This window comes from Aureobasidium namibiae, assembly GCF_000721765.1.
Source record: "Aureobasidium namibiae CBS 147.97 unplaced genomic scaffold scaffold_12, whole genome shotgun sequence".
In the NCBI taxonomy this organism is placed as follows: Eukaryota; Fungi; Ascomycota; class Dothideomycetes; order Dothideales; family Saccotheciaceae; genus Aureobasidium; species Aureobasidium namibiae.
The window spans coordinates 315,996-329,050 of record NW_013581197.1 but is presented as its reverse complement, the minus strand read 5'-3'; the positions used below and the strand labels follow the sequence as shown (position 1 = coordinate 329,050).

Sequence of the window (13,055 nt, the reverse complement as noted above, 5' to 3'; positions counted from 1 at the left end):
TGCAGAAGAGTCTTCTCCAGCACGCCCAGCATCGCGGACGTTATCTACGCTCTGCCTGCAGAAGAGTCTTCTCCAGCACGCCCAGCATCGCGGACGTTATCTACGCTCTGCCTGCAGAGGACTCCTCGCCTCGACATTATAGCGCTGAAGCTGACCGTAAGCAAGCTGGGAAAGAAGAAGGAGATTTGGTTTCGGCGCTCGCTTCTCGGCTTCTGAGCCACGACATGGTCAGTGCGCCTCCATCACCAACTCTTGGCACATATTGACCTCATGCAGGAGATCAATGTGACCACACCCATGATGTTTTATCACAGTCGAGTCGATATCAGAAGGCCCAGGACCGCTCGAAAACCGCTTTCGAAGGATGCTATCCGCGACCATCGGGAGTGCACTGACCTGGTTGCTTGCAATTCGGTTGGACACGCGCGGCGACACACATCCTCGTAGACACGTTTGACACCATTTCGAAGAAGAAAGCATCGACACTGAGCCCCAGCAGCCAGCAGAATGCGATCATAGCCTCATCACCGCAGCACGGCTTCACTATCTACAACTTTGTCACTTTACCGTTTACGGCTTTATGAATTCACGATCTACATCCTTGTCACTTCACCATCTACGGCTTCGCCACTTTACCATCTACGGCTTCACCACTTCACCATCCACGCGTTCACCATTTACGGCTTTATTACTTTACTATTTACGACTTTATCACTTCAACATCTACGGCTTTATGACTTCAACATCTACGGCTTTATCACTTCACCACTCACAGCTTCGCTTCATTGCTGCGTCCAGCCAGACTCTCAGCAATCTTCCCATATGCTGTCATTCAGCGCATCTCTGCCGATTTGGTTCCAGCATCCCTACTCGTGCAGCACTCCCAAGCACAGTTGTAGATTTCGTCATCAGCACCAAAGTTTTCTGCAAATACTGGAAGCCTGCGTCTCTTTGTCAGTCCATACAAATCTCTCAGATCTTGTTCAAGGGCTCTTACTCACCTGTTGAGATGTAGAGAAGATGCTTATTCGGGATCTATGCATGAATGTCTGGTCAACATGAGCCAAGGACAATAGATTGCATATTACATAGAAGGAAGCAGATCTGGGCTATACAAAGGAGATGAGAATAATGGTTTCAACTCATGTAAGGTAGTATAGATGGTTGGCAAGCAATGGACCTGAGCTGGGAACAAGCAAGTATCGAGCTTCCTTCCATTTCATTCCTTTGATCGAACTAAGGTGAGACCGTCCAGTACAAAGTGACGGTGTTTGCGCGGGCATGGATCAGTTTCACTCCGCGCTTCTTGACTGATAGCAAACACCACCGATAGCCATGCTTGCACATGGTTGCCTAGCCCGAGTTCACTGCGAGAATTTCCGGCACGTTCATTGCCATGTTGTGCCGGAAATGTCTGGACTATTGACAGAATTCTATGTGCAAGACAACAATACCAGTCTGTTTCACACAACCTTGCTTCCACTCACACGCGCGCCAACTCTCGAAGTTCTCGCTGCACCTTAAAAACCGCCTACTGAACTCTCTTACTTCATCCATCCAACCCTTTCTCCATACTTGCCTCCTTCGTCAAGACTTCCTTCAATCCAACCTATCCGCCGACACGACCTTACCCACAACGCACAGATACAAACTCCAACCACACCCAGCACAAACGACATCAAGAGCGACAATGTTCGAGGTCGCGACTCAGCATCAAGTCCGCGCCCGCGCGTCGCACCATCCCTCCAAATACCGCTCAAAGCGTCGCCCTGGTCGCGTCTACCGATATGGACAGAAACAAGTCCGTCAAGATGTCTCGAATCTCGATCTTGGAGACTGTAACGACTGGAGCGAGCCTAAAGGTGCACAGAAGCAGTTCCTTGGACGTCGCCCTTCACCCGCCTTGGGCATCGTCTTGAGAACTTACGTTCTGCGGGCCAAGAAGCCCTCCAGAAACATTTCCAGTCAGTATGATGGCCGTCATACCGCTTTCATGTCATACGACGGCGCCGACGACGATTTGCTTGACCCTCTGGCCCCTGCTGCGATTGGTGGTCGTGCGCGCATGTTGTTCGGATTTCCTCCTGGCGATTACCGCGCAGACCTACTTCCAAAAGGCAGAACCTGTTGCATCGATGAACAAGACCTTTCGAATGAGACAGTCTCAATCTCAGGAATCAAGGGTGGTAAGGCGTTTGAGTTCTGGATGAAGGCCTCGAACCTCAAGATGATGCCCGAGACTGAAGAGAACACCGTCGGGTTCGCGTGCACGGTCATCAAGGAAGACTGGTGCACTCCTCGCCTCGACCGCAACCCCAGGAAGGAGAGGCTGTACATCTATCCCGGCGATGAAGGACTCATACAGAAGGTGGACAACCCTATGTGGTTGGCTCAAGTTTTGATACCAGACCGCACGGATTCTTACGGAAACACGGTTTGCGGCTGGTTCGAGCTAGACTCTCTGAAGGTTGGCACAGCAAAGTATGGCGACATGAGCGTCCGTTTCGGTATCGCCGTTACTCGGATCTCCTTTTCCACCTTTGGGCCTGCGACTACATCACAGTTTCCTCTCACCAATTACTTCTTCGACTTCTACACAGGCGTACTTCGTGAATCCACGGCTCTTGGCCTCCCCACCTGGATTCTCGATGAGATGACAAACGCCTCGGATCGGTACAAGATTGCGCACCGACTTGCTGAAGGTATCAATCGGGCTCATCTCACGGAGTTCTTCCAAAACCCCAACTTCACCATTGAGGATCTTCTTGGCAACGCTGATGATTGCGAACTTGGCATGAATGATTCTGGTGGTATTTATGGACGCATATACACCAGGTTCATTAGTGCTTCCAAATACCACAAGAGCAAACACAACGGTCAGGACGTCTGGATTCTCTACGTGGGAAAGGCCAGCAAGTGGGGTGTGAGACTATCAAGCTACAATTCCACGCCATTCCGCAAAGAAGACCAGGGCTACTATTCTACACATCACATTACTATCCGCGAAGCTCGCCAGCGAGATATGGTCATGATGATGAGTTTCGACCCGGCTGACCCTAACTACGCTAATCTTCTCACCTACGGAGAGCAGGCCATGATGTGCTTGCTCCAGAGCTGGCGTGGTAAGCTGATAGCAGATGAGAATGAGTTTGGTCCAAAGGCTACCAACTTCATGGCGGACACAGCGGCCGCTGCACTTGTCAAGACGGATGCTTTCATCATGCACAAGGTTTCTGTGCAGGTCGCAGAGAAGAACAACTGGCCTGGTGGAGTTCTTCGCGACAGCTTTGGCGCCCTCGATGGCCTCAATTACAATTGTCCACTGCTGGAGACAAAGATGTATCAAAAGGTGCTGTACGTCGTCCTTAACGCTGGAGATAGGTACATCTACACTCGAGGTTCGATTTCTTTCACCAACAAGACGGGCATCGCGTTCGAGATCGGCATCTATGATCATCAAGGAAAACACAAGAGGTGGACCATTGAGCTCTCAAAGCATATCAAAGACGAGTTCAAAGCCAAGGGAGTGACCAAGATTTATGCTTCTTGGGAGCGAATGAAGCGCGGTGTCGCTCACCCCGCCCCGTACTTTCGCATTCCAGACATTGTTCCCTTTACAGGAGCGGAAGAGATTAACACTCTCGGCCTCAAGATCACCTGGCAGGTCAAGGACCAATGGAAGCAGATGTATCTACAGGTCAACCAAAAGTCGACCGTCGACGCGAGCCTCGATGGCCGCGGCGAACAAGGGTGGTATGACATGGGTTTCAACATGCTCTACTTCTTCAAACAGCAGATGGTAGACAACAGGCCCTCGTGGATGCACTTCAACCAGACTGCTCGTCTGGTTGAGCTCAGATTCGATCACCTCAGTCAGACAGTCACGGCTAGCTATCCATCCAAACCGATCACTCGGGTTGCAGCACCCCAGCTGAAGTCCATCAACACGCTCAAGGCGGAGATGGAGGCTCACGGCTTCCAGAATGTCGCTCAACCTGTCGGCACAAAGGTGACGGGCATGCAGAGAAAGGTGTGCGACGGATGTGCGTGCACGAAGCAAAACACACTCCACAAGTATATGTCACCGGAGCTGAAAGACGTAAGATTCTTTCTGAACGTGTGTCAAGTCAATTGCTAACCTATAGCAGCGCGTCAACACTATCGGTGGCAGTGTCTGTGAATGTACTATCGATCCTGACGGCAGAATTTGCGACACCTGCTGGGAGTTGGGCATTCCATGCTCATTTACGCCCAGCCAAACTCTCGCCTTGCGAGATGACTTCTACTACCCTGTGATCTACATGCAGCTCAAAGAGTTGGAAATTTGCAAGACCATTGATATCAGCGACCCCGGCTTCGTCGCCTTCAGTGTTCCAGCAGAGCACTAGTGAGAGGCGCGAGGTGTTCCAAGGTATTCAACAGGAGGAACGGTCAATATGATCGCTGGAATCATGAGTAAGGTCCAGAGGTTGCAATGTTAGCAACAAAAGCATAGATGAGCAATGCAGTTTTTGTATTTTCCATACTTGCGATTGTGTGATGCTTTGTATTTGACAGTCTCCTCTCTTCTGGTTGTTGCAACTTGAAAGAGGGATTCGAGCCCCTGATTGGCGTCTAGTTTATCAGGAGAGAAACGTCTTCCCAACAGTGACAAGTATTCCTACGTCCACAGAGGCAGACCCATGTTTTCTGACTCAATGATATATCGAAAGAGTACTGAAAGCACATTGGGTTCTACCAGTAGCTCAACTTTGATAGCCATCATACGTCTCCACAAGCCTCTCACTCCTACAAGTTATTCTATCCTTCCTACATGCAATAACCCGAGTGAGGTGATGAGAAGGTGGAGGTACAAAGATGGCTACTAGTCATGTCATGGGTGGGTTTGCATAAGATTCCATTTTGTCCTTGTCCAAAGTTCAAGTCCATCGTTGTGCTTTTTTTTGTGCCTTTAAACACTGATTTAACTTCTGATTAAACGAGCTCTCAAGTCCAGATATACCATGATAATAAGAGGAGGTTGAGAGAAAGATAATATCGCAAGGTTATCGACGAAGCAGATCAACTTCGTTTGCACATATATTATCAGGACGGAGAGTTAGCTCGTACGCATTGAAGTCTGTAAGTCCCTGTCTCTCTTCGTTGAGGTCATGAAAGGCGTCTCGTTATGAAAATGTCCAGCTGCCTTAAAAATGGAGATATGTAGATACACAAGAGTCAGTGACCTCTCGGTAGAAGCTGCCTCATCTCTCGAACACTTTGTGCATGCCCATAGCTCCACGATTTGATGACGGCGCACATGAAGCAACCTCAATCAAACAAGACCAAACGGTACATCTTCGAATTCATGAACGCACACATAACTGCAAAACTATCATAATCGTCGTCAAAGAAAAGACCGTTCACCCATCAAAAAAGACCCCGAATGTTCCTGCTCACAGGCGGGACAGTCCTGCAATCTCTCTGGGTGCATGATAAGTTGGGACTTTCATGTCCAAAGCACTTCCAGAGTAACCCAGGTCCTCGGCCACGAGCATGGCAGCCTTTTCTCCGATCAGAAGTGCGGTGCTGTAGGTGTTGCAGCCGACGTTGTCGGGACAGATGCTCAAATCAGCAACCTTGAGACCCTTGACACCGTGGACATTCAGGCGTTCATCCAAAACGCCATGCTTAACGATTGAGTTACCTTCCTTGGGCGCCATCGAGCACGTACCCAAGCTTTGTAGACGTCAGCGAAAACAGTATTTCACGATTGCAACAATGCAAGACTTACCTGTGCCAAGTCGTCTCAACGTGGCGTTTGGTCCACTCAATTATGTGGTTGATATCCTCGTTGGTGTACTTCAAATCCTCACGAATCTCCTGTTTGTTACTGTTGAGGAAATTGGGTTGAGGGGCGGTACCGGCTTCAAGCGGCATCGTCCAGCTGCCGTGCTGAATGCCTGCTGAAAGGTGGTTCGGTCCTGCGTAAGCTTTAGTGGTAGCCAGATCCATATCCATGGCTCGAGCAGGACTATCGTAGGCATAGAACGGGTGGTGGCTCGTGACTTCTCCTGCGAAGGCGTCCATGCGACGAGCGGTCTCGCGTGACTTGATATAGGCCCAAACCATCGGCGCCATGTCCCGTTTGTCATTCATGAAGCCTGCATCAAAATCAGGAGCGTCGTAAGCGCTAGGTGAAGTGATATGTGTGAATCCTCGACTGAACGGATACTCCAAGAAATGGAACATGGTGAAGAAGCGGCCAGGTGCAATCACAGTGTGATCTCCGAACCAGCCTGCAATGACTGAATAGTGGATAAGTGGTTTGTCCTCTTTATCTTTGAAGTAGGACTCCCATCCAGAGCGGAATTCAGGGCTGCAGAAGGGTCAGTAAGAGTTGAAATAGTCAAGATAATGCATACCAAGGCCAACTGTCCATCTGAGCAAGTTCCTCTTCAGTAGGGCGAAGCTTGGTTCCTGCTTCGATGCCGTTCGTTGCCAATGGGCCTGTGCCGTTGACATTCCATTGATCGTAGACCTGTTTCTGGACCACAGGGTCGCCACGAAGGAAATCGTCAAAGGACTCGCTATCAGGCTTGGCCCTGAAGACACTGAAGGTCAAGTAATGGTCCTGGAAGTTCAGTCCCACACCAGGAAGGTCGACAAGAGGCTTGACACCAGCAGCACGGAGTTTCTCGGGGTCACCTGTATAGAGGTAAGTTTTGGGTGAAGCCTCGGAAGTTGAAGCCTGGGGACATACCGATGCCTGAGCGCTGCAGAATGAGTGGGGAGCTGAGGGTGCCGCCCGAGACAACCTAGAATGAAGAACAAATCAGTAAATGTCTAACATGCAAGATAAAAAATAGGGGTATGACTGGGAGCGATATTTGGTGAGACATCAGGGCAGCAGCAGGGCTTTCGGTACGCCTCGGCAAGCCCCAGGAAGTCGCTCCTGCGTGCAACACATGATAACTTACAATTTGCTTCCTCGCTCTGTAAACCTTTGCTTGATCCTGTCCAGGAGTCAACGGCTTAGTCGGCACAACCTTAACGCCCACCGCGCGGCCGCCCTCCATAATAATCTTCTCAACCTTGGTATTGCACACCAAATGCAAATTGGAGTGATGAGCACGAGTACTGTGGATATAAGCATGAGCAGAGTCAGAACGACGTCCAGTATCTCTGTTGATCCACTTCTCCCAGTGACAGGCTCCATGTCCGGTTTTCAGGTCTTGGAGATCGTCGGTTACGGGGATACCTTGGGATTCGACGGCGCGGAGGAAGTCTTGCATGACGGGGTAGGTGTAGTTGCCAAAGCTGACTGTTTCGGTCAGATTAGCGTGGATAAGTGATGAGGAAGATGAGAAGAAGATGTGGGAAAAGATGGGTGAAAGGAAGGAAAGGACGGGGAGGATAGGAAGGAATACCTTTGATAGGTCCCTCGAAACCATGGATGTCACGGTTGTTGCAAGCTCTCTGATATGTCTCATGTTTTCTCATCAAAGGGATTAGTTCCTTGGTAGTCCAGCCCTTGGCTTGGAAGTCATCGTAATCAGATGCCGAAGCACGAGTGTACATCTATGCTGCAATCAGCAATGTCGAATACCACACGGTCAGCATTCACTCACCATGAAATTGATAGAGGATCCACCTCCAAGGATATGAGCACAAGGAACCACAGCACGACGACCACCCAGCCATTCAGAGGGTCTGGAGTAGTAGAATGATGCTGTCTTACTGTCCAGTCTCCTGTGCACGCAGTCAGCGATGTTTCCTTGCCGTATCTGATGAGAAGAACAAACATGTTTCTGGGATAAATGCCTGGACGGTACACCCAAGGATTGTTGAGATTAGACTCTCCAGCCTCAATCAGCATGACCTGGAGGTTATGGTCCAGGTTGGCCAGACGGCCAGCAACAACACATCTGGACATCATCAGCAACACACCTGTGACATCGGATAGGTAAAAACACTAACCCGCATGATCCGCCTCCAGTAACGATAATATCGACTTCGTCGGGAATAGTCATCTTTGCTTTGATTCTCCTGGTAGAAAAGAATAAAAGAACCAAATCTGATAGTTCTCAAACATTGCACGCAGCACACCTCATATATACCTCAGGTCTTACCAGCATCTACGCGCCCTACATCCGCAACACAACCCCGCTTGCTCCTGAATCCACTCGGGTATATGGGACTGGCCAGAGACAAAGAGGGGAAATTGCCACGAATCCCAGATTCCGAACGGGGCGGCTAGAAAGCAACCAAGGCGCATGTGGGATGAGGGATCAGAGGATGTAAGTATCCTTGTTCTGGATCGTCGAGTTGATGCAGCTAGACGCTTGGATGAAGACGGCAGTGGAGGTGAATATGTGGTCAGCATCCTTGTAGCTTTCGATATGTACTGACTCGAGCAGTGCGAGGTCCAAAGCTATTCGACCTCCCTGATGGACTGCTCAGTCTCGTGCGTAGTTGGGGATCGGTCTTCGTGTGCTAGCTTTACCACTACCACAAGTGCGTGCACCGTTCAATCCTTGAGGATACTAGTAGCCAGCTCAGATCGGTCCAAGCATGTCTCTGGACAAGGATGCAGCTGCAGTAGCTCCTCGAGAACCATGCGACAGGAGACGTAGAAGGGTTCCCCGCACGATATGCTCGATCAGATCAGTATGTGGTTAGGATTGGTTGGACAAGACCTACAGAGCTCTACTGTAAGTATGTACCAGCAGTTCGTAAGCTGCTTGCGCATGTTCATCCGAGTGTCCTTGTCCTTGCAGCTCCAGCAGATAGATTATCTGTTGCATTCTCGACCAGGAGACTTCCGACCGATCACAGCAGACCCAAATGAGGTCTGACTAGTGTCGCGGGGCAACAGTGGGGTGCCTACGGAAGGAGTCGTCTTGGAAGGAGCAAGTAAGGTACGTACTCGTTCCTGCCAATACTGAGGTTGCGGGGTGAATGTGGGGTTTGCTGCAGGGTTTCTGGCAAAAAAACAGCAACATCGAGCCAATGGCAGTTCGGACCAACTCCCGATGCGAACCTCACCTGATGTTTGGATATCACAGACTCGGAATGGGATTTTGCCGTCTTTGCCAGCATGTGCAACGCCTGGCGCCAAGGTGTGCGTGGTGAGACCGGAAATGGTTGTTTCCGTTCTCTGTTTGCGGCAGTGATCAGTGACGAGAGCCGAACAACTCGGTGCAGTAGTTCTCGATCACATTCAGAGGGACTGAGTATCTTTCTGGAGAAGGGAAGGGAATGAATCTGTTGTGTTTCCAATTTCGGTCCAGACAAAAGTGATAAGAAAAGTGACAGAAGAGAAGATAAATAAACAGCCAGCCTCTGGGGGTATCTAGTAGTGTTTCGCTGGAGGCATGAGGTGACTTTGAAAGCAATGTAGTTTAGACAAAGGAAACAAGACAACGGCACCCGGCACCCTTACCGCATTATCGCCAAAAAGCCTTTTGAACTCAAAAATCGGGTTTCTTGTTACGCAGATCACTCAGACTCTGCCCACTCCCTAGTGATCTCCTCTCGCACTCCACGGCACCACTTCAAGACGGTTTCGTCAAATTGCTGCCAGGCGTTTGCATCCTTGCCGTGTACGACGTGGAGCACGTTGAAAGATAGCGATGTCTCCCATCGAAGCTCTGCAGCTTTTGACCAGAAACGCAGATTTTCGGCACATCGATATGGCTTTGCGACGTCTGTGAAGAATGTCTTGATCTCGCCAAAAGGACGCTCAGAACGACGGACCATCTCATTGTGAAGTTGTACCAAGCGTAGTCCGCTCTGTAGAGCTTGTAGGAACGGAGAGGGTGCATCGGGGCTAGATTCGGTCCACTGTGGAAGAGGATCTGCGCTGGTGTCGAAAGAGGACATGAAAAGCCATTCTCTTTCACGTTCCCGACCGGCCCAGTCCCCATGACGCCATGCAGATTTTGTTCGAGAGTCCTGCTCTTCTTGTTCGCGAGATTGCTCTTTCGACATCAAATCGCTGATGCTGTCGATCCAAGACTTTATCCCAGCTCTTTCTTCCTCTTTGATGCCTCCTCTGAACTCTCTAGCAGCTGCGCGTTTCAGCACATCAAGAACTTCGTACAAGTCTCCGCGAATTTTGCGTTCCGACTGAATCGTATAGAGCTGTTGGGGGCGAGGGTGTGATGTGTAGTAGGTCTTCGCGGCACGAATAGCCAGGGTTATGATATCGAGAAGGTGGAGACCCATGATCTCATGCCAGCCTTGGGCGATTGGTGGTTCATCGGAGATTGTGGGTAAGCGTACCGACTCGACGATTGCTTCTCGAGTAGCATCATCGTATGATACATTCTCTGCCGACTCTTGTAGTACTTTCCGAGCATCATCCAAGGCTTCACGAAGCTGTCGACGAAGCACAGGGAGCTCTGGTGGAGGTTGTACATTTGGCTCTTTGTAGGCGTATGTCGACACAGTCGGTGGCAGCATGACAGGCTCTGACCATTCTTCATTGGCATCTTTCGGACTCTCAACCAAGCCATCTTCTGATGTGGTGTATATGGCGATATTGGTATCCAGTTGTCTAACGCCTTTTTTCGGTTTTGCGAATTGACCGCCTTTGCCGTCGAGAAGGCCAGTACGAGCAAAGTAGTATTGCATGTGAGCGATACTACCTAGACTCATGACACTGTCGCGATTGCGAGCAGAGTCTGAGAAGGCGGTACCTTGTGGTCGCATATAACCATTCTTGCGACGGCCTGATTCTGAACGAGCTGAAGACGAGGACGCTGATCTGCTAGATATTGTTGACGGCGTGGACACTGATCGTTCGGAACGGGTATCCAGCGAAGGACAACCAGTGGGGTAGAGGGCTAGCGAGGGAGACACATCTAGTGCAGGCGACGACGGACGCAGATAGGGGGATGTCGAAGACGCGTCCATGATTCAAGCGGCTCTGTGTTGGTTGTCGATGTCGGTGGTGTTTGCTGGCTACGCGTAGTCGGAACAGACAGATATGCGACACTCCAGATGCGGATCAAGGCCCTTTTTCCAGAATGCCGTCGTCGGTCACGGCCACCAAGGGCAATACTAATCTCCGCAAGTCGATGCAGCCGCGTTGCTTGAGCGATGGCGCAACCTCCCCTACAATTTCCTCTCCTATTCCACACTTGCTGTCAACGTGTAACAGTGTGGCTCTCACAGATGACAGCCTCGCTTGTCCGTGAACCATTGAACATCTGGGTTGCCATGGTCTTTATGCTGCTTTGTCCGTCGCCAGATGCGAGACCGTTTCCCGAACCCCTATACAAGACATGCCAAACAAGCGTCACTCCAACGGCCGAATGTGTCTTCTTTTGAACACTACGATTTATTCCTCTACTTTCTTACGATAATTGCATAGTCCTTGAGACTGCCTATCGACAACTGCTGTCTTCAAGGCCAACAATCAGTCCGCTATAACAAGGACGCGTGCCTAAATTGATCTACTAGCTCCATATTACGTGTTTCATCAAGTTTCATCTACGCAATTCATCAAGACCTGCGCGACTGACAGCATTTTTGAACACAACTCATAATTGCTTGGAATGGACATGATCTCAAAGTCTGCATTCCGCTCGTCTATATTATTATGTGTCTTGGTCTGCTGCCTCATATAAAGTGCTTGAAGACTAATGATCCTTCCCTGCCCCTGCGTCCGTCGACCCCTTTTCGTGCCTCCGCTTAGCGTGTCTGTGATCGCCATCTTGACAGTTGCTTTTGCTGGATCGCTGTCGCATGGCTATTGACGTCGATACTGTTCCATGACATGTAAAATCCTGGCAGCGCGTCCTTGTAAGTATGTCTCGTGACATAGCGAGATGAACCGAATCTCTGCTGGTCAAGTCCCGTAGAACACTTAACCAAGACTGATGGATGTCTGGCCTCGAGTCCTGTTCTGGATGGAACAGCGGATCAAAGAATGCTCTCAGGACCCGGTCATGCACGATCCTGTGGCTCGAGGCTGATTCGAGGACCACTACATTCCCGTCTAGAAGATATCCCACAATATGCGATTGCCCCAAGTATCTCTCCAGCCGCATAGGCATCGATGCTCTGTAACTGGTATACGCAGAGGTTTGTTTATCAGATGGTGATTTGGGTGCTTAGGAGTTCTTTGTCTCTTCAGCGTTTGGACTTGCGCTTCTTGAAGACGACGGGAGCCTCCTGCTCCTGCTCTTGCTTGGATTCGATCTTGACCTTGAACTCGCTGGCAGTAGCTTGATCAATGTCTGGTACAGCAGTAATGGCATCGGAAGTATCGAGATCAGCCTCCTTCTTGAACAAGTCAGCTTCCTCGGACTTGACTTCCTTTTTTGTGGTGACGCCGGAGAGTAGAGCATCCAGATCATGTTCGGTATTGGCATTGGAACTAGGATATGACTTTAGACGTGACCCCCAAGCTTTTGGGGCAAGATTCAGTTTGTCGTCGTCGTCTTCGAGCTTTCGCTTCCTCACGCCAAATGCTTTATCATCATCTTCATCATCGTCAGAACCAGATTTGACAGGGCGAGAGTAAACAGGTCGTTCCGAGACTGTGGCCCACTCTCCTTGGATAGACATGTCACGACGGTATTCCTCCGGGATAGCGACGCCCATAGCCGCGAGCTGTTCCATCTGACGCTTGCGCTCGGCGACAGACGCGGGACCGGATGGGGCAGTAGACTTGAGTTTTGGCGCAGGAGGTTGCGATCCAGAGGCGACCGAGATGGTCGGCTGTTGTTTGCCGGAGACCAGGCCGTTCAATCTGGCGACTTCATCTTTGGCGCGCTGCTTCTCGCGGTCCTCGCGTTCGGTTTGTTTGTGGATGTCGCGCAACGAGCGCTGGATGTTGGCTTGATGCTTCGGGGTGGCTTCGTGTGATTTCTTCTCAAGCGTAGTATCGCGGACGTAGGTGGAGCAGAACTTGCACCAGTACTTGGGTGTGGACTTCCAGTATTCCGACATGTTTGATGTCTGGATTGGAAGCAAACGAATGTCAAAGGGAAGAAGGATGATGACGGAATTTGTTGACCCGCCCCCCGCGCCGGCGATTGTAACAGCAGCGACGATGATGTGCC

The 13,055-nt window shown here is 50.4% G+C and overlaps 4 protein-coding genes across 4 annotated transcripts; 1 reads left to right on the top strand and 3 right to left on the bottom strand.

Moving 5' to 3' along the window:
• Window positions 1-1,690: 1,690 nt before the first annotated feature.
• On the top strand, window positions 1,691-4,388 carry M436DRAFT_65159 (uncharacterized protein; the record flags this gene model as incomplete). Its single annotated transcript, XM_013570475.1, has 2 exons — window positions 1,691-4,099; window positions 4,149-4,388. 2 exons carry the CDS (start codon window positions 1,691-1,693, stop codon window positions 4,386-4,388), a joined length of 2,649 nt encoding a protein of 882 aa, XP_013425929.1.
• A 1,047-nt stretch (window positions 4,389-5,435) lies between these two features.
• Window positions 5,436-8,012, bottom strand: M436DRAFT_50262 (alcohol oxidase p68; the record flags this gene model as incomplete). Its single annotated transcript, XM_013570356.1, has 9 exons — window positions 5,436-5,718; window positions 5,774-6,358; window positions 6,405-6,687; window positions 6,743-6,797; window positions 6,960-7,303; window positions 7,410-7,560; window positions 7,611-7,731; window positions 7,785-7,907; window positions 7,960-8,012. 9 exons carry the CDS (start codon window positions 8,010-8,012, stop codon window positions 5,436-5,438), a joined length of 1,998 nt encoding a protein of 665 aa, XP_013425810.1.
• A 1,483-nt stretch (window positions 8,013-9,495) lies between these two features.
• M436DRAFT_12417 (uncharacterized protein) lies at window positions 9,496-10,869 on the bottom strand (the record flags this gene model as incomplete). Its single annotated transcript, XM_013570293.1, has 1 exon — window positions 9,496-10,869. A coding segment is annotated over one exon (1,374 nt), but the record flags the coding sequence as incomplete, so codon positions are not given.
• A 1,251-nt stretch (window positions 10,870-12,120) lies between these two features.
• Window positions 12,121-12,942, bottom strand: M436DRAFT_50138 (uncharacterized protein; the record flags this gene model as incomplete). The annotated part of the gene is made up of 1 exon (XM_013570338.1): window positions 12,121-12,942. The coding sequence occupies one exon, from the start codon at window positions 12,940-12,942 to the stop codon at window positions 12,121-12,123; it is 822 nt and encodes a 273-aa protein (XP_013425792.1).
• Between the last annotated feature and the right edge of the window lie 113 nt (window positions 12,943-13,055).